At 36.3% G+C, this 21897-nt stretch overlaps 1 protein-coding gene across 7 annotated transcripts in view; it reads right to left on the bottom strand.

Annotated features, from left to right (window-relative positions):
- Positions 1-3554: 3554 nt before the first annotated feature.
- LOC105222406 (TSC22 domain family protein 1) overlaps positions 3555-21897 on the bottom strand; it is a 39316-nt gene continuing 20973 nt past the window's right edge. For 3 of the 7 annotated variants that reach the window (XM_049455470.1, XM_049455468.1, XM_049455467.1), the window contains 6 exons: positions 21230-21424; positions 19594-19656; positions 19307-19419; positions 19106-19186; positions 15939-16360; positions 3555-7242 (listed from right to left, as the gene is read on the bottom strand). In XM_049455470.1, coding sequence (XP_049311427.1) covers positions 6220-7242; positions 15939-16360; positions 19106-19186; positions 19307-19419; positions 19594-19656; positions 21230-21424 — 1897 coding nt within the window. In that variant the 3' untranslated portion in view covers positions 3555-6219. Of the gene's footprint in view, positions 7243-15924; positions 16361-19105; positions 19187-19285; positions 19420-19593; positions 19657-21229; positions 21425-21897 lie in introns of all 7 variants that reach the window. The other 4 variants (XM_049455469.1, XM_049455466.1, XM_049455465.1 and 1 more) reach the window with 2 other exon arrangements.

Here is a 21897-nt window from a genome sequence, read left to right on the forward strand (position 1 = left end):
TGCATTCAATATAGAAAAATAAATAATTTAATAAAGAAACCAAAAACAAAAAACAGACAAAAATTTACTTGAAATAGTTGGACAATATTTGTTTACAGGTGAGTATGCTCCAGTTTGTATGGCAGCTACATGCTATAGTGAACCGATTCAGTCGGACATGGCTAAATTGACTCAGCTCATACATATCATGTTAATCATCATTTTGTACATATTTTATAAAGTCTTTGATTTTTTTGTCAGCGTCTTACAAACAAATGTAAAAATACTTTTTTCTCCGTTTCTTCCAATTTTCCAAAACTCCCCTCCAATCCTGTCAATTTGATACTTAAATCAGCAAAATCGGCTATGATTTGCCGAAATTACGAAGAATCATAATTTTCTTCTAATTTTCCAAAACTCGTCTTCAACCCCTTTAATTTGACACCAAAATCATTAAATCGGCTAAGGCTTGCCGAAAATACGACAAATCGCCCTTTTTATAATTTTTTCCAAAACTCCTCTCAAATCCCGTTAATTTTACACCAACAGCATCAAAATCGGTTAAGATTTGCCGAAATTACGAAAAAATTCCAATCTGGTCACCCCAGCCACACGGCGGCGCAAACAAAAAATTGCATTTCCCAAATCGCCGATTTGCACCAGGCACCCAGAACCGCCCAGTAGGTAGCTGCCGCAAAAAAAAAAAAATTCTGTAGACTACCTCAAAGGCGCAGCAGTATGAGCTGCGTTACCGGCATATGCAGGACTACCGGAACTGAAGGCTGATGCCACGTTTACATGAATAACTTCCATAATTCAGCACCGATTTCGATCGTTCAAGCACCAAATGAAAGGGCAAGCCAGCAGCAATACAATCAGTTACAAATGAATATTAACAAATCACAATAAGAAGAAATGTTTTCAGGAATATGCGAGCAAGCAACACTGTGATGAAAAACTCGAATTTTGTATTTATAAAACAAGATGAAACAATCTTTGTGCTACTAATAGATTGAGATACTTTTATATGTATAGTCTGCAAAATAGCATCATTTCAAATTCACTACATTCCGCTGTATTGCTATTTTTAGAAGCGCTTCTTTCACACTGAATTGCAATGTTTGCGTACAAGATGAAATAAAGTGCGCTATAAAATTATATTCTTAAAGCGATTACCTTTCATTTGCCACCAACAGCATTGAAATCGGTTCAGGTTCGCCAAAGCTATAGCGACTATGCATTATCGATCGCATATTCTGCATTAATACTGCATTATCCACCATTTCCCATAGTTGCGTTGACGCTATAACTTTACTAAAACTCAGCCGATTTCAATGATTTTGGTGGCAAATGAAAGGTGATCGCCTCTTGAATACATAAATGTATGCACTTACTTTCATCTGTTACGTAAGCATGGAAATTCAGCTAGAAAGAAGCTATTCAAAAACATGCATTAACCACGAATGTGTTGAAGTTGAAATGTTGCCGTTAACAAAATATACTTATGAAGCGTATTTCTAGTGATTGGTAACACGAAGATCCTTTCATCTTACTTTATTAATATACAATTTTAAGTTTTTTATCATGGAGTTACTTCGATACGTTTGCTTTAAAAACATTCTCTATTTGTAGTTTGTTATATTTTCTTAGTACCTGATCGTGTAGCTGCACGCTTGCCCTTTCATTTGGTGCTTGAACGATTGAAATCGGTGCTGAATTATAGAAGTTATTTATGTAAACGTGGCATCAGGCTTCAGTTCCGGATGTCCTGCGTATGCCGGTAACGCAGCTCCTACTGCTGCGCCTTTGGGGTAGGCTACAAAAAAGTAAAATTTTTTCCCGCAGCTACCTACTGGCTGGTTATGGTTGCCTGGTAGAAATCGAGGTTTTTGAATCTGCAAAAAATTGAGCAAACGTGCCCAAAGTAACCAGAAGTGGACCAGAAGTGGTTTTCTTCGTAATTTCTACAAATATTAGCCGATTTTGATGATTTTGGTGTCAAACTGACGAGATTGAAATGGAGTTTTGGAAAATTGAACAAAATGAAAAATAAAGTTCCTAAATTCGTAAATTCGACAAATCTTAACCGATTTTAATGATTTTGGTGTCAAATTAAAGGGATTTTAAACAAGTTTTGGAAGAAATGAAGAAAAAGACGATTTTTCATAATTTCGGCAAATCTTAGCAGATTTTGATGATTTTGGTGCCGAATTGACAGGATTGTATAGAAGTTTTCAAAAATTGAAAGAAAAATAGAATTTAAAAAAAATATTTAAATAATTTTACCCTTTTATTATGAATAAGTAAAAAACTCATCATTTGAATTATTTTTGTTGCAATTTATTTAATCTCTAAGTTAGATTTTAACATTTAATTATAATATCATTTATCAATACAATCTTTTTTATTTCGCTTTTTGGCTTATCCCAATAGTATCGGTAAGTAGGGTTTAAATATTTTTTCTTTTTGTTTTTCTTTTGAGTTTTCCTTCTTCTACATTTGCTTATGTCTTATGGCTAATAATACTAGAGTTACCGTTATGATGTGTTACATACAGTATGCGAAATCGGAGCTTGTGTGCTTTTTTACTTTCAGATTTTGTTTTTAATGTTTGCTTAAATATATTTTTATTAAAAAGTTCAGCGTAATTTCTTGCTTTCATTTCATTTTCGTTTTTCTTTAATGCTAATAATTTGCTGAGCAATATACTATATTATTTTATTGTATTTTATTTTTGTTAAATTATTTATTTTTGAGCATTTTGTTTTGGATTTGGGGTTTATATTTATTTATATATTATTATTATTTATTTATATAATTTTTTATTTTTAATTATTTTAATTTCTTTATATTAATTTTTTTTTTTTAATTTTAATAAATTTTTTAATATACATGTATGTATATGTATTTATTTTTGTTTTTGTATTTTATGCAGTTTCTATTGGGAAGTGCCTTATTTAGACACTGATACATTTTGTTGCAATTTTTTTTATTTTTTCTTGGTTTTTGTTGAGAAGTTTGTGGAATTATATATTAGGGTTGTTCAATTTTGGTTTATTTTATTTTATCTTTACTTTCTGTATACTATTATTTGTTTTTAAGTCTATTTTTATATATCTTTTTTATTTTTAAATATATTTATTTTTCTTAAATGTTTTTAAAATTATTTTTTATACATTTTTGTATGTATTTTTACACATGCATTTTTTTATTTTTATTTTTTTATATTTGTTATATTTTTTATCGCCTTTGCAAGTATTTGCCTTTCTTCTGCGTTCTGTATTTTTCTTAAATATTTTTCTGTATTTTTAAGTTAAGCTATTTTACACTTAAAGCTAATATTTTTATTGCACTTTAGTTGATATCTGCATTGTTGCTATTTACTATATAAAAAAACTAAATTTTATTTAATACACATAAGAACAGCTTTTATATTTTTGATACATAGAAATATATTTTTTATGCTATTATATAAATTACTATTTTTTTTTTAATATTTTTTTAAATTTTTTTTTATTATTTTTTTTTATTTTTTTTATTATATCATATTTACAGCTTAAGTTTATATTCGCCTTTAACATACTTTTTCATTAAATTTTACTCTTACTTGCTTGACAACTTATTAAAATAGTCAATTTGCATTAAATATAAATTTTGATTAATACTTTCATATATTACACTGTTCAAACTACGTTATATAATATTATATATAATATTTTTAATATAATTTTTTTAAAATTATTTTATTTTTTAATTAGCTACAACAAAAATGTGTTGGAAAACAACTCACAAAAACAACTTTTTATTACAAATTTCAAAATTCACACATTTATACTTACACCTTTTTTAATATTAACAGAAAACAAGCAAATATCTTTAAGCCAAATTTCTTATAAAATCGCTATGTATATGCGTGAATACCACTAATGGTGCTTAGAAAATGATTTTTACATTTGCAAACATAAATGTATAAGTTTTTGTTGTACATATATACAATTTGGTTTTTATATATGTATATACCGTCATTTAAAATGTAAAAAAACGTTGTGTTAACCAATATGTAACCAATATATAACTAATATATAACCAATATATAACCAATATATAGCTAATATGTAACCATTTTATAACCAAACCTCTAATTTTGTTTCATTATGAGTGGTTTCTGGTATATCGTTTTTCCTTCGTCGGCAAACTTCTGAAAAGTGAAGTTACGTTATTTTACATTTTAGGTGACGTTCTATACTCAGCCATAGCGTATTAGTGGGGTTTCTCTAATACTTCGCTGTATTGCGGAACTGCACATCTATTATGAATTCAATATTTCTAAATTATTTAAATTTACATACATACACTTACTGTTAGAGACTATAATTCTTAGCGAGTTGCAGGATTTCAGCGGCTAAGTTGGTCTTTTCAAACACATACAGAAATATTTATATACAATTTAGGCAATCTTTCTTCTTTTCTCTTTACTTTTACTACAACTCTGCTTCGAAAACTTTCATATGCTTTCAGAGTCATAAGCTCACTGCCTAAGTTAGCATCTTTAGCAGCTTTCTACGACTTTCTTCCACCGCCAAGTCGGTTTCCAAGCTTTCGAAAAGCCCCGCATGTTCGTATACCCTTTTCTATACCGTAAGTTTATCAGTATTTGTTTTAGCATAATTATTTTTTGTTGTTGCAGCTATATAAAACAACAACAATATACATAATTAGTACGCATACATCGATTATTATAGCTAAAGTTTACTATATCTAGTTAATTTTCTGACTAGTATTTAGTACCCGAACACATACTCCAATCTTCGCACTGAAGATCCGAAAAATATATTTTTCCCAGTTATCGCTTTTTATCTACATAATTACAAATGCACATCTATACCCATATACAGTTACAAATATATTCTAATTTTTTAGTAGTTCTAATTATTATACAAATTATTTAAGTAGATTTTGTAAGGCTAGTGCTAGATACCTGTCTTTTCGCTATAATAATCATGAATCTATATTTGATTATTATTTAATTTCGATTTTTATTCTCCTAAGTTATGCTATGTATGTACATTAGTATATTGAAAAATATTGGAAAAAGTGCAGTAATTTTTCTTAATCAACAATCCAAAAAATCATACAGAAGTGTTTTTTACCTTTCACATTTTCACCCTCTGAGCTTTCATCATTATTTGCCTTTGCTGCTAACAAGCTTTCACTTCTAATATATTATGGGAGCTTTCACTGAAGCTTTCAGTTGTAAAATTATGGGTGCTTTCATCGAAGCTTTCGCTTGCAATATTATGGGAGATTTCACCGAAGCTTTCACTTAGGAATCCTTGATCTATGAAGTTATAACAAATTTTTCTCAACTCACTGACCAATTTATAAAGGTTTTCATGTAAAATAATAAAAATCAAAGCCCCACATGTTAGGTGAAACACTTAAAAAAACATGAACTTATAAACAGACTTTATCTAATATCATAATATCGAGCTTTCAGTAAAGCTTTCATCTATGTAGTGAAGCTTTCATCAATGAAAATGACCATGAAAGTTATTACCTTGTCTTAAACGTTTGAAACGTTTTTATGCGTAAGAGTGAAAGCTCCACATGTTAGACAAAGTATTTCACTGATGTTTTTACTCGTTGAGCTTTCATCCTTGAAGCTACGAACCATTAACAATACCCCTAACGCTTTTTATACTGAGGCTAGTGATCAATTTTGAAACGTCTTTATGCGTAATAATCGGAGCGAAAGCATCTTACGTAGGATTTGTAAAAAGATTCTTGATCCAATGCCATACCAAGGGCCTATCTGCTGTATCCATACATTCAATATGACCTCATCTTAGGAAAGAAACTCTCAGTCTATTGCTTAAAAAGTCATAAAATAGAGCTGAATCATCTTACATTTTGTATTACCACTTGGCGGGACTGTAAGTATTTAATTAATATAGATAATTCTGTGCCTAATAGTGGGATCTTGGATATCTAACCACCCAACCAAAATCTATCTCTACTGTACATATTTTAAGGGGTATACCGACCCTTCACATCGGTTAATTCACAAAATTATAATTTAACTCACCGCTCTACCTCTTCTTATTCCTCTTGCTTTCAGAGCTTTCTGGTATTATATACTGTCTTCGAACCTTCGTAGAAACTATCGAGGAAGCACGATCCAGTTTCTGCTAATTAAACCCAATAGTCGCGCTCCCACACCAACCCGCTTCTCATCCACGCTTAAATCGGCGTCGGCATTAGCGTATAGTCTTGATGCAAACTCGGCTTAACTGTATCGTACACCGCACGACTGGCATCATCGGGTAGTGCATAGACATCGGGTGGCACACAGAGTGACTGTAGCTTTGATATGTATGAGTCGAAGGGTTCATGATGCGCATAACCAGCCGGATGATGCACGGTGTACGGATGATGTGGCGGCATTGAGGCGCCATGTGGTGGCGGAGGCGGCGGCGGTGGTGGTCCCAACATACCCGGATGAGTGCCGGCTAAATGATGGGGTGGCGCTGCATACATGGACACAGCACCGCTAACTACATTTGTGGGCGCAATGGAGGCTGTGGGTAGTGGACTTGGTGGTATGAGTGTGGGATGCGATGGATGTGGCACACCGTAAGCGCTGGTCAATTGCTGATTACTCAACACCTCGGCGGTGGCGGGCAATCCCGCCAAATTCGAGGATAAACTATTGCCGAGACCATCACTAGAATGACCGCCTATGCTGGTGCTGCTCACATTATTGCCGCCGCCTCCGCCACCGCCTAGTGGACTCGCGCTCATGCTTGTGCCACCATTGCTGCCGCCGGGTGGTGGTAGTCGTACGTGTTCAAGTAGTGTGATGACGTTGTTTCGTAAACTCTCGTAATAGGAACTGGATGTGGGTGGACCGCCGCTGGACGCGGTGGAGGAGGTAGTGGTGCTGATGCTGACGCTTGGCGGTGGTGTTAAATAGCTGCCGCTATGACTATGGCTGTGACTGCCTATGGTGCCGGCGTGACTGCTGGCGAGGGAGTGTGAGATGTTTGTGCTGGCGAGGGCGTTGTTGTTGCCTCCGGTTCCACCACTGCCGCCGAGGTTGATGTTACTGTTGCCGTTGGCGCTGTTGCCGCTGCCGTTGTGATTGCTGAGCGGGGACGCGATTGAGGCGCTGGAGGAGACGCTCCCAAGAGCTGTTGCTCCTCCAGCATTGATAGTCACCGCAGCGAGATTACGCTGTTGATGAGTACTCAGCGGAGAAGCCTCCTACAGAGCGCAAGCGTGCAAAGAAAGAAGCAAAAATTGAAATATTAATTATATGAAATGATATGGAAAGTGCTTAGTAGTTAGAGGTTGCTAATTAAATAAGTATAAAAAACGGATGTCTGCTTTTTAAAGAGGGTTTCTTTCTCAATTTATAAAATTCGAATGTCTCTGCTTATATTTTGCCTACACTAACTATTTTTTATTGAACTAACGTAACATCAGGAGAATGGAGCCGTGTAAAAGTTCACACAAGTGAGGAAAGTTCTCTGAGCGGCATTCACTGTGGAGTCGCCGTCTATTTTACATATGGTTCCAACAGCTCACGCCTTCCTTTCTTAGACCAAATATTCTCTGAGTTGAAAAAAAACATCCGTTTGAGGGCGGACTAAAATGAGAAGGCGAAACATCCCTTTCCAAGGTTGTGCGCTGGGTTTGGGACCCGCCACGTAAAAAAAAAAAACATCAACCAATGAGAACAGGCGAAAAGGATTAATCAACGACGACTTCGGGTTTTCTGACGCTCGCCAAACCGTAGACAAGCCTATCTAAACTACAAGGCTGTAATCTCTAATATACAACAGTGAGATTCTGTGGAGTGAAGGATATTTCCTAATATAATTTGCATGAAAATTCGAGGAAAATATGTATCAGCTGAGAAAATTTGACTAGCGTGGCTGGCTCGAAAAAATTGTATGCCGAGAGGCAAAATATTGGACCACTTTTTTCAGCAATTGGGACCATATATCAGCAACAAGCCGTCGAATATTCGCTTCCAAGATGTCAATCGTCTCGGACTTAACTGCGTAGACAAGCGACTTCGCATAACCTTAAAAAAAATAGTCCAGCGTTGTTAAATCGCACGATCTTGGAGGCCACGCCACAGGCCCAAAACGCAAAATAATGCGCTCACCAAAAGTTTCCTTCAATAAGTTTGAGTTTTGTCGTCCACATCCTCAATTCAGGGACGAAAAAGGAATTAATTATGGCCCTATAGCGTTTCCCATTGACTGTAACATTATAGCAAGAAATATGGACCTATAATTGATCCATTGGCTCTCTGCCCAAAGAGTACACCACATTCACCATACCATGTGTTATACAAGTATTCCTGATATGTAGTGTGTATTTGGTAGCTTTTTGCTTACGATGTGGGAAGTTTCTCTGGCGATTTTTACCATCGAAATAAAATTGAACAGCTTCTAATGAAAACACGGCCACGGAATCGTTTAAAATGTTGCAGAAGTATTTTGGGGAGTCTAGTGTTTCGTTGAGTCTTCGAAAACTTGCCTCATGAGTCGTCTGTCCTTTTTTTTTAATGACGATAACGTCGAAAAAGTTAAAGAAATAATGCTTGAAAATGGTCGTGTTGGAATCAGAGGGATAGCATAGGATCAACAAATCTAAAATTCGGGGGAAGGTCCTAAAAGGGATAGCTGAGGCTTACAACAAGAAAAATTATTTTTTTTTTCGAAAATAAATACTTATATTAAAAATAAATTTAAAAAAATTAGGAATATGTTTATGTTTTTCAGTCCGGGTCAAATTTGATCAGAAAAAACTTTGGTAACTACTTTCATAGGAAAACTTTTAGGAGCCTAGGCACCACAGATGAGCAGTTTCTGTGGCTGAATTGCTCGGGTTTGGTTGGATTTTTGTAATATTATGTTATTCGCCTCGATAGGTCTACTTTTATGATTTAAAGAGTATATATGTTAAAATTGGCCAGATATTAACTACGTCTCCAAGGCTTGGAAAAAAAACCCGTGAAAAGAGGATTACACTCACCACCTGTTCGTCGATTTCAAAGTTGCTTTTGAATGCACGAAAAGGAGCTGACTTTATGTCCCTATGCCTGAATTTGGTATCGCCACCAAACTAATGCGGTTATGTAAACTGATGTTGAGCAAAGCAACAGCTCCATCCGCATCGGGAAGGACCTCTCCGAGCTGTTCAATACCAAACGAGGTTTCAGACAGGCGACTCCCTATCGTGCGACTTCTTCAATCTACTGGTGGAGAAAATAATTCGAGCCTCAGAGCTTAGCCGAGGAGGTAACCTCAACAACCGCGGCTTTAGTTCTGTTTTCTTCAAACTGAATAAGCAAATGGGTCTAGTAGTCTTGTTCGAGGACAAGACGAAATATCTCCTGTCATCAAACAAGCAGTCGTCGCACTCGCCGGTGAAAGTGAAGGAAGAGGAAGACCTATACTCCGTTGGAAAGACCAGGTGGGAAAAGACCTCGCTACTCTTGGAATATCCAATTGGTGTTAAACAGCGAAAAGCGGTGTCTACGCCAATAAACTAATAGAATGCTTCAAGAGCAATAAAGAAAATTTTTTAGGGCTTTGGATTGTGTTTGATAAGTTAGAAGAATATAAAGTTAAGCAGCAAAATGATTTTGTGGTGGAGTGTAAACATATTTTCTTCAAACAATTAGTTCTTTTTGCGGAAAAGGAGACTAAGAGAAATCTAAAAAGCTATTTGATCTATTTCAGTCTCTACGTGGTTTCTATTCAATTGACAGCAACATAAACACGCTTAAAAAAATTTAAAATCCTTCAACTAATGTAATAAGACAGCTATTTAAGAAAGTATATACCATCTACATAGCTACGTGTATATCTATCTATAGGTATATGTAGGTGCCTGTTTACGATGCCTGTCTGCTGAAATATTAAATTACTTTTATATCAGTCAATATGGTATTGGCATACCATCAAAAGAATTAATAAAATAAAAATAATTCGAATTAATTAGGCATCTTCATATCGCAGGCTGTCATTATTCTTCCACATCATTTAATAAAATCATCTAATTGAATTTAATTCAATTGAATTTCATACAATTCAATTCATACACGAGTCGTTGAGGCGTAATAACGATCCGATAGAAAAGTGAGGCACCTACCAAATGGGCCAAATAATAAAAATGAAGTGCTTCGCCCAATGGGGAGCGCACACAGATACACGTGTATACATGTGTTTACCGTTAGCAAAGACATGAATAGCCACGGCCAAGTAGAAGAGAGGAGCAAAGATACTATATACCCTGCTTATACCAACAATGAAGCAGTGCGAGCGAAAAGACCGACTGACGAAGCAAAGAAAAAATGCTGAAAAATTGCAGGGAGTAGAAGAAAGAGGAAGAAAAATGAAAAAATCGAAAAGAGCGAAAAAATAAAGAAAAACACTGAAGAGCTGCTTGAACATAAAGCGTCACACACACACAAATGCGCACAAGAATTTAAGTGGAGCGCAGGAAAAACACAAAAAAAATATGTTCTGCGACGCCCTCTTGCGCGCAAGTATATAACGTAATACATGGCTACACACATACACACGCAAAAATATACAGGAAAAGGGGAGCTGGAAGGCAGTTGGTCTGCGCTGCATTGTTGTTGGCGCCAATTGCGCTGTGGGGGTTGGCATGTCGGCGGTGGTGGGCCTTGGCACGCTGGGATACACACCACAGTTTGAGCGCCACATAACGAATACACACACATATACAGGCATGTATATTCCAGTTTTTATGTAGAAAATGCTGCGCGCTCGTTGGTTAAGCGCCAGCGCAGTCCAAGCGCACGGCGCCTCCTCAACGTTGTTGGCCTTATTTTCCCTACCAAGTCGCACACAAACAGCTGTACATTTATATATGTATGTATTTGTATAAGCGCTTGTATGTGTGGGTGCGTGTAGTTGGCCACATGGGAGGCCAACAAGGTTACACACAACTTGAGCAATTCTCATGTGACTACGCAGTTGGGAATGTCGGCTGGTACACCTACATGTATGTATGCATGTGTGAGTTTGTAAAACATGCGCGTATGTATAGGATTAGTTGTTGTTTGTCGTATTGAGGGCGACTGAATAGGAGCGAATTGTAATGAAACCCGATTTGTTGATTTGTTTACGAGCGAAAAGGGACAGCTGACTACAAGTACAATAACGACAACAACAACAACAATAAATACAGCTAGCAACAACAACAACAAAATGAAGCAATCGCTTTAGCAAACTTCGTGTATACTCCGATGGCAGGTGGGGTTAGCAGGCGCACATGCTGCTATTTGTGAGCAATTGCATATGTATTGAATGCATATATATGTGTGAATGCATGTGTATATGGTACATAGGTGACCACTGGGGATAGGGTCTGTTTGCTCACCGCCAGTGCAATGCTTGGCGCGCATGCACACGCCGCCTTTAGGGATTTATGCAGCTGCCTTCAGACTCACGCGCTGCCAACCAACACTTGCATACATGTAAAACATATAAACTCGCACATATGTATGTATAAATAAAAGTGCGCTTGCATTTACTTTGCCGAGGGATGTTGCCGCACTGGAAGTCCTTTCTGCGGCCCAGCCCTTGCATGGAAATGCAACCAAATTGCATTAAAGCTCACTCATTGGCCGAAATGTTATTGTTGTTGTTGGCAATTCTTACTACATAAGTATTTGGTTGTCAGCAGAACGCCATTTTGTTGTATGAAATCACACATACATACATACAAATAACCACTATTATATGGCATCTGTGCACTCGGCTGATTGCCAGTCACTTTTTTCTTCATTTCTTGCTGTCGCTGTATGAGTGCATGTAGCTGTGTGTCTGTGCTTGCAGTGCTCATGCAATTCATCATCATTGCATTTGTTGAATTTGTTTACCTCATTTACAATGTGTATTTGTGTAATTTGTATTTACGCTTGCGTCTTAGCCCGCGGCGTTTGCAAACTTTGAAAAATTTAAGCAAAATGGAAAAATATAACAAACCTCTTTTTCAAGGAAGAAAAATTGCTTTGATCCAAATGAATAGCTATGGATATAACTAGGATAAATGTTGCTTGCAAAAATAAAAAAAAAATTATGGAAATTGTTTTTTGAATTTGATTAGAATATGTTACAGACTTGCCACTTACTAGTACTACAAACTAGTAATTTTTGCTAAAAAAGTGCGGTTATCCATGATGTTTTTCTACCTTAAATATAACTCATATACATATGCAAAATTATATATAGTATATTCTTATATTATAAACCCAAAAATATGCCTTTTCACAAGTTTAAGCTTACTGAAATCAACTTATGGATTTTGTAGAAGCTTTTCATGGCAAAAATACGCCAGACTCAAGATACAGCTTTAGCGAAGCATACACGCTATTGGAAATCAATTTTTCTAATTAGAATTACAATTTCAAACCTAAAGCCCTTGGAATCACAGCTCTTGGATCTACAACTCTCTTTGAAATAGCGATATAGGCGGTTGTTTGGAATAAGAACTCCGAAGGACTATTATTTAGGCTAATATTGGTTTCTTAAAGAGCGAAAATAATTTTTAGCAAAATAATTGAATTTTTAAAATTCTTAATTCATTTCTCAATATCTTTGTCGTCTCCCTTAAAATAATCCCCCTTGGCCCTAATAGAGATTATGCCATAACGGGAAAAAGCAAGAAAATAACTTCGTTCTAAACTTATTTCTCTTTGGCTTTACTGTTCTATGGTAAAACTTTGCGCCACTGTGTGCGGATACTTCATTAAAGACTATTAATCTCAGCAAGACTTCCCTTTTAAACTTTATACTTTGTTCATAATTTTAAAATTATTCATATATCCCTCAAAATCTATTTCGTCGCCATCAAAGTCGTCCCGCTTAGCCTCAATAAACTTCTGTCAATCTGTTTCCACACCTCGAAACAGTTGTTAAATTCAGTTTCTGGAATGGCCTTCATTATACGTAGCAATTCACGTTTAATGTCTTCAATTGACTCAAAACGGTTCCCCGGAGCGTTCGTTTGAGTTTGCTGAATATCCAGAAGTCGCACGGAGCTATTATGGTGGTTGCGGCACGATATTGGTTGAAAATTTTGCAAAAAAAACTCATGAAGAATCAATGCGTTATTCGACGGTGCATTATTGTGATGTAAAAACCAAAAGGTGTCAACCTCTGCCTACTGCCTCTTTTTACGAAAGCTTCGACTAATAGTATTCCTTGTTGACAGTTTGACCGGTCGGAAGGAATTTGGAGTGTACCACACTACAATAATCGAAGAAAACTGTCAACATAACCTCGATTTATGACCTTCTTTGACGTTGTTTTTCGTCTTTGGTTCCCCTTTGCCACGATATTCGACCGATTGGTCGTCTGTTTCAGGATTGTAAGCATAGATTCAAGACTTATCGCCAGTAAAATAATACGTTTCATGACATTCTGGTGATCAGAAAACATTGCTTCAAAGACGTTAGTGCGACTCTGCTTTTCGAAAAAATTTAGTGATTTTGGAACCAATCGTGTTTTCACTTTTCTTATGCCCAACTGAAGAAGTTCATTTAATGGAATTCACACATCGTAAAAATCGCCGAATGCACTTTATGTACTTCAGAAAGGCAAGCGTATGCTAAACACTAAAGATTCTTTTGATGTGACATTTGGCACAGATGACACTATGACTGTTAGAAAAAAAATATTTCGACGAATGGGTTTTTGCGCGAAATTTAAGTTAAAAAGTCTTACTGTTTTTTGCCCACGGTATTATACTACTTATTCGAGTTGTCTAACTTTTTTTTAGGTTAGTTAGAGTTATGTGACTAAGCAGAAAAAGTATGGATGGCAATTAAGGAAGTTTTCAGCTGTATTTATTTTCGAAAAGTCCAATGTAAGCTTTCGAAAAGTCGAGGTGAAATGTTAACGTGCAAGCCAAGTGAAAGAGGGAGAGATGGTTGTAAATAGTCATTATCATATTATGTTGAAATTCACATATTCTGTGATAATGGTAAATAATCAATCACGATGTAAATTGCCTTTAGATTAAGATTGGTAGGAGTATGGTCCCACATGCTTCCATTGGCAACATTTATAAATTTAGATCTTAGCTTGAAAGACCGGTTAAGCAATAGTTCGATTTCTCTTTGCCTCTCATTAAAAATTGCCAATCGAATGCTTTGCGAGCAAAATACAGGGAATTTGACAAGAAGCATGAAAATAATACAAAATGACCGTTGTTTTTGAAATGAACGAAATTATCTCTATTTTCCATCTTTACAGAGCCGGAAGTGGACATAACTTTATTGAAATGAGAGACATAATGAAAGCTTGAGTCTGCGATACACTGTGAGAATAAATCAAATATACTACAAATTCCATTCGTTAACTCTTTAAATACTCTTAAAGCCTCTGTGTGCTTACACATATGTGTGTGCGCCTTAAAATTTCAAACAAAATGGCGTGCCGTGGAAAATTCAATACTTTCAACAACAATTCGACCCAGAAGTGGGACTTTGACTTAAGTTATTAATAACTTTACGCCGAAACTTTAGTACGATGACGAATGCAAAACTTTAGCTGTTAGACTATAAACTTTCTGCTCCAAATTTTGCTAAGCAAAACAGCGCAGACACAGCGCCGAGGCCGGCGTCGACATTGACGCCGGCGGCAACGGTACAAGTCCATTAACCGCAGCGACCAAATGCGACTAAAGCGTGTGAAAGTGTTTTAAAGCGGGCGCGCGAGAGAGACAAAGAGAGAGAGAGAGCGCGCCATGAAAGTAAGTGGGAGCGAGCGAGCGATTGTCGACGAAGTTTGGCGAAAAGTGCAAGAACTTTTCATAAAAATTAATTGATAAACTTTGATAAAAGCGCAAAACTTGAGTTAAGTAGAAAGTAGCGCCCGACGGACGACGGCTGTGTAGGGGCGAGTGAACCCTGGGTGCGAGTTGTTGTTGTTGCAGACTCTAAAAGTATGAGTCATTGCCAAGTCAGACAGGAATTTTCTAACACTTTTCCGAGACTGAACGCCTTTAGACGCCAGCTGTCCGCTTGTCTGGTGCTCGCGCCGTGCCGCCTACAGTCTATCGTGTGTGTGTGTGTGAGGGTGTTTGCGCGCTCTGTACTTTGGCAATAATTTAAATAACAAAAGTTGTTAAGAAGAAAAAATTAGAACTTTATGTTTGGTGTTTGGATTTTAGCGGTGATGGCGCTGACGTAGACGTTGGCAGCGCAGTTAGCGCGCTTCCTACTAGGTCATATGGCAAAAGTTAGCGGCCGCTGAGCAAAAGTTAGAAAACTCGAAGTTTTGAGTTTTGGTGCGAAAGTTGTTGCGCCTTTTGCCAGCCGCCGACGACGCCATATTTTTTAGTGTTTTTCGTGTTGTTGTTGTATTAATAAAATTTGCTAGCTAGCTCTTTCGCACGCATTGTCTGAGAGGGTATCTACTTTTCAACCTGTTTTGCGGTTCGGTGGAAGCCGGTTTATGTTTTGAAATTTCGGCGACGACCTTGAAAAACTGTAATAAGAAGTTTATAAACAAAGTCAAATATACAAATCCAAAGCTACAGGCAAACAAATTTAAACGAAACACACACACGCATGCATACATAAATGTTCTATAATATAAATATATGGAAGAAAGTGGTCGCCTAAATATTTAAGGCTTAATGAGCGCTTCAAATGTGGCGCAAAGGTCAAAAGGTCAAGCACTTAAGCAGTGATACGCCGCCTACTCCGAAAATCATTTCGAAATCATTCTTCCAGCTAAACTTTTCCAAGACTTTTGGACCCTACTTTAAGCTCCGCGCTACCCGGAAATGCTACAAGACCGGCGCAATGACCTCCAACTCACTTACATACAAACATACATATGTTGCTACATACTTATAAGCTACTGATATTTGTTTGCCTCAACGAACCTGAGCCTACGTACCCTATCGCTGGTGTGCAACTGTGATTCCATGGCATTTATGTCGGACTTGAGACGCATCATTTGCGATTCGACGCGCGCATTCTCCCGTTGCAATTCCGAGATTTCCGCTTCGAGCGTGTTCAAGTCCTCACCCACGCCGCTGCCATTGCCGCCGCCGCCGCCATTTGTTGAGGGCACGTTATTGTTGTTATTCGCGTTATTTGTTGCGTTATTGCCATTACTGTTGTTGTTGGCGGTATTGTTGCCTTGCAAGCTGTCGGGCAGTGTTGCAGTACCGGTCACCGACGACGAGACATTGCCCAGCGCAGCGGTTGAGCTCACCACCGAGGCGTTGTTGTTGCTGCTGCTATTGCTGAGATTACTTGAAACGGAAGCGGACGAGGAGACAGCGGAGCCGACACCGCCCATCATCATGTCGATGCCTGTGGAGAGAAGGGAACAAAGAAATATAAATTTGTAGAATTTTAATTTGAAATAGTTAAGTAAATTTTTATTAATTTAAAAAAAGTTGTGGTTTTAGAAATTACAACAAAAAATATATGTGCGCGTGTGCTATATTTTAGTTATACCAAATGTATTGATATATTTTTGGGTACAGTCTGCGCCAAATACAAAGGTGTAAATAAAATTGTTGTAAATGATAACAAATCAGTTTTAGTACACTTTAGAATTTAGTACTAAAAATTATTTTAGATTAGCAGTTATGCTCACTTAGCACTAATGAATCAAAAGCGGCTTCACAATTGTTGTAACTAAATCTGTACTAAAATAAAAAAATTCTTATTAATTCTATCGGTAAATTAATAAATACTTTTTGGTAAAGGTAATATTGCGAGCAATATGTATATGTTTAGCAACATTTTTACCTCATTTACTGCTGAAGATATGGAAAGAAGATCAAAAAGTTGCTTGCACGAAATTTGTTTTTTTTAGCTTAGCAACATGTCCGTAGCAACAAAAAATATGCAAATATATGGTTACATTTACATATATTATGAAACTAAATGTAAAACAAAATTGCAATGCTGCCTTCTCATGGAAAAATATTGCCAGCAATATATGTTTCGAAACTTTTTTAAAATACATATTTTTATACAAAAATTTATTCATTATACTGAAATATAAACAAATAATAAAAAAAAATTAGCAAAACACAAAATGTTGCTAGCAACATGTGCTTAGCAACATGTTTTTGAAACTGATTTTTTGCCAAAAATGATTGATGATGAGCCGAAAGTATAAGCAAAAATATTTTATAAAATAAAAATAAAATGTTGCCAGCAGCATTTGCTTAGCAACATATTCCCATAAAAGAAAATTGACGGCACCATTTGTTATATAAAAAATTAACAAAACAAAAGATTTTGCCAGCAATATTTATTTAGCAACATGTTCTTCAAACTGACTTTTTTGCCAGTTTGCCAAAAATTATTGATGAAGAGCCGAAAGTATAAGTAAAATTTTATTACAAAATAAAATTGAAATGTTACCGCAACATTTATTTAGCAACGTATCTCTAAACCAGATTATCTTATAAAATAAAAAAATGTTGCTAGAAACATTTGTTTAGCAAAATATTATTAAAATAGATTTTTTGCAAAAAATTATTGATTATGAGCCGAAAAATATTTTATAAAAAATGTTGCCAGCAACATTTGCTTAGCAACTTTTTTACACATTATTTTTTCTGTAAAAATTATTAATTATGATAAAAAAATATATTTAAAAAATCAATAGAAAACGTTGCTAAACACTTAGTTCTTAAAACATTTTGGTTTTTTTTTGCAAAAAAGATTGTATACGCAAAAATCAATCAAATTATTTCACAAAAAAAATTATCTTTTTCACAAAGAAAAAATTGATATGTTACTGACAACATTTTCTAAACAATATCTTTTTGGAAAAATTATTAATTATGAGCCAGTAAAGTGAGTTTAGAAAAGAAAACAAAAATCTTGCTGGCAACATTTGATTAGCAACATTTTCTAACACATTATTTTTTCGCAAAAATTATTAATTATGAGCTAATAAATATTAGTTTACAAAATTAAAAAAGAATGTTGCTGGCAACATTTTTTAGCAACATTTTCCAACACATTATTTTTTCCCAAAAATTATTAATTATGAGCTAAAAATCTAAATAAACATATTTACAAGAAAAAACAAAAATGTTGCTAGTAACATTTGCTCTGCAAAATTTATAGAAGAATTCATAACAATTGTAAATTATATTTTGTTTCGCTAAATTATGCTTGCAGACCGCTTATTAAATATGTTGGTGTACTTTATAATAAAAAAGTTGGTGAAAAATTGTTGCTAACGCAAATAATATGAATAAGTGTAAGCTTATAAGTAACAAAAAAGGTGGACTGAGCATTAGAGCTTACCTTAGTCTTCATGTCAATCGATCGGTGGGTAGGTGATACAGTATGGATCGGTACGATTCGGTTTTAATGTCGTTACGATATTTAGATATAAGGTACTGTGTGTATTTTTTTATAATTATATTTTTTTTTTGTTTTTGGAAGCAAAGACTTTTCAAAGTGAATTTTTCTTTTAGAGAGTGGCATTTGAAAAATCTTGAACAACGTTGTGTTTGCTATACATATACTTATACATATTTATATGTATGTATGTATGTAGAAGTGTGTTTAGTATTGGTTTTGCTAATCAAAATGCTCATTCTATAGCAGATATTCGGCACCGATACAAAACGTCGCGTAATCTAAACACAAATAATCCACATGAAACGAAACGTATAAGAAAAAAGAAAGAAAACGAGAGAATAATTAGAAATGAATATTAGAATTTTTGTTCGTATTGTTTAATTAGAGATAATTAAAAGTTAATTAGTGGAGTAGATCACATACAATTACTGCATTTGGTAAGAGCTTAGCACGTTGCTAATTAATTACTCAATTACTTACTAGAAACCTATAATAAAATATTTCGAATAATATGCTTTCTTGGCGTAATAATAAATTACACTAAAGATATTCTTTCAAAGAAAAATTGAAGTTACTTGATTAGCACACGCACACATACGAAATCGAAATCGAAACCGAAACGGAAAGCATAAAGTGATTTCATGTACTTTTAAGTGGTGTTCGAAAATAAAAGCAACACATGTTCGAAAAAAAGTTATGCGAGCCAATTTTATTGCTTACCTGTATAGCCCTTGGGGTAGACCATTGTAACATCGTCGAATTTCGGTTTCTTCATGCCTTGACTGGCAGCGCTGCCGCAACCTGCAGTTCAAACGAGTGTGGAAATGAGAAGAAATTGCAAGAAATGTAAAGGGTTAGTAATTTGCGCCACAGTTAATGAGTTGGTTCGCAAGACATTACCAAAATGTTGAGCATACGCACCGTCAAACTTCATCGCAGTCGCCGCAGCGACGGCGGCTTTATGCTGTTCTACGGTGCCGCCGGCCTCGAGTACGCGCATTTTATTGCGATTCGCGATGGGACAGCCGGAGGCGCTGTAGAATGGAGATGGAGAGGTGAGAGAGAGAGAGAGTGGTTAATTATGCGTATGCAGCGTGGCAAGCAGCGAAATTGGTGTTAATATGTGTGTTCTTTGTGTGGAGTGTGTATGTATGTATGTATATATTTGCATGTTTACATATGTATGTGTAGCTGTAAGCAATATTTACCTTCTGTGCGATAAGAATTTGCCAGTGGAATGACCAGAACCGTCACAGCCGGGTATGGGGCATCTGGAGAGAGATGAGAGTTCGAGTTAAGGTTAATATTTTCGGTGTATTAAAGTAAGATCCTTGGATCTCAAAATATTTTATTTGTTAGAGTAAAGAAGTCCAAAACCTCAAAGAAAATATATTAAATAATCTGTAGGAATCAAAACATTTATTTCTTTCTGAAGTACGTAATAATAAAATATGTTTTCTAATAACTTGATAACCGCTAAAAATATTGAAATTCACATCAATGACTGCTAAATAAGGTGAATTTGGATGAAGAGCCACTGACGAAGCTCCATGTACATAAGTCGCTTGAAAATGAATGCAGAAGCAAGAGAAGATAGGCTAAATAATAAATCCGACGAACCCAGCAACCGTGCTTTTAAAAATATTCGCTTAGCTATCAAAATTCAATCAATACCAGAATAGAAGTTTCAAGATTGAGCTCTCAGACCTTAGCTCTAAATGGCTTTTGTAATTTTTTTTATAGTTTATGATTTGTTGGGACTGCTAACGTTAGTTTCAGCTGTGTCTGTTAGTTTGCCGAAAGTAAGATTGTCAACTTCAGCCTTGTAAAAGCTGCCCAACGGGGGGGAAATTCCTTTTACGTTTCCATCTCATCCTCCAAGGTTGTCAACTCCGGTTGGCTCATCGGCTTTGCGGTTACCAGCAATTCCGCCATGACCGGTTACCCAAGAGAGTCTAATGATGAAGTAGCTTGATATTTCTATTGCGGACAGGCACTCATTGACCCTACCCTGTGCGCCTAGCGAGCTCAGCATTAGTATTTCTGCTCTGCTGTTGAAAAGAAGGCTCACCAGCTCAAAACAATACACAATTAAGTTGCGGATCAGGAGATGAGATAAGATGGAATGTTTGCAGGATATTCACGATCGCCAAGATCATGGGCAAGGTCACCACAGAAAACACGCATGCTGTATGTTTACAAGGTCTCGAAAAGACTAAACTCACGGGCATCACATGCGAGCCTAATGGCCACTAGTAACGATGACACATGCAGAAAGTGCAAGGAAGTAGGCATAAAAGATACGCTGGAACACCTTCTCTACTACTTTCCGGCCTTATATAGAACTCGTATTCTTCTTATTTATTGGCATAAACACCGCTTACGTGGTTATAGCCGAGCTTAGAAGGAGGATATAAGGATGAAGTTATATGTGGAGAATGGAGTCATGTGTAGAAGTTCACGCAAGTGAGGAAAGTTTTTGAGCGCCATTCACTTGGAAACGGCTTTTCTTTACATATGGCTTAAGCAGCTTACGACTTCCCGTCTTAGACCAAGAATTCTCTGGGTAGCTAACAACATCCGTTTAAAAAGGCGAAATATCCCTCCCCCGAAAAAAAGAACCCCGAACGAAAGGAAGAAAACAGCCTCGGAGGACTCGTCTTAGATAGCAGTATTAAATGGGATCACCACCTGGGGTTACAAGCGATCTGTGGGACAATGTATGGCATGACAGCCAGCCTGTATAACTTGACCTAACTTAATCAATGTACATACCTACATATGTATATATAGACTATATGTATACCTATGAGTGTCTAAACTGTATATGGTTTAAGTACTCACCTTAGCGGCTCTGAGTCCTGTCCGTCGCGTGGCTTGCTCTTCGGCTTATTGGCGCGCGGGCAACCCGATAAACTGCGATGCGATGAATAATTGCCGGTAACATGACCCGAACCATCACAGCCGGGCGTGGGACATTTCAGTTCTTGCGAGTGTGGCTGCAGATGATTGCGATCGCTGCGCGTACAGCCCGTCAAACTGTGGAGGTGGATAAAAAAAAATTATGAAAATTTTCTTAGAAAGACATTTAGAGCAGTCAAGCAATAAAATGAAGAATTTTCAAGAATTGTAAGGCATGCAATGAAAACTTTAAAACTGCGAAACTCGAAGCTGGGGAAGCAAAATCTATCAGTATCTCTGTCTAACCGAGCGCAATGACGGCTGATGTGTTTAGAAATCAATCGGATGATAGCAAAAAATACGCTTGTGTCCATACTGAGTTGAGTAGTGAAAGTTTGCTTTCGGTTTAATAAATTTATCTGGCAAATTGCAAGCTTATCGCTGGCTGCAGGAGCGCGCACAAAGAAAACTAAATTGAGTGCCAGCTATAAGAGAGTATCTATGCGGGTGTAAAGGTTCGTGTATGCACAGTTAGAAACGGATAAACCCGTTTATCCAACTATCAATTGGTCAGCGTACGCCTGAGTGCGCACTTAAAAGTTTAAGTGTGC

Source organism: Bactrocera dorsalis, chromosome 4 (assembly GCF_023373825.1).
Source record: "Bactrocera dorsalis isolate Fly_Bdor chromosome 4, ASM2337382v1, whole genome shotgun sequence".
In the NCBI taxonomy this organism is placed as follows: Eukaryota; Metazoa; Arthropoda; class Insecta; order Diptera; family Tephritidae; genus Bactrocera; species Bactrocera dorsalis.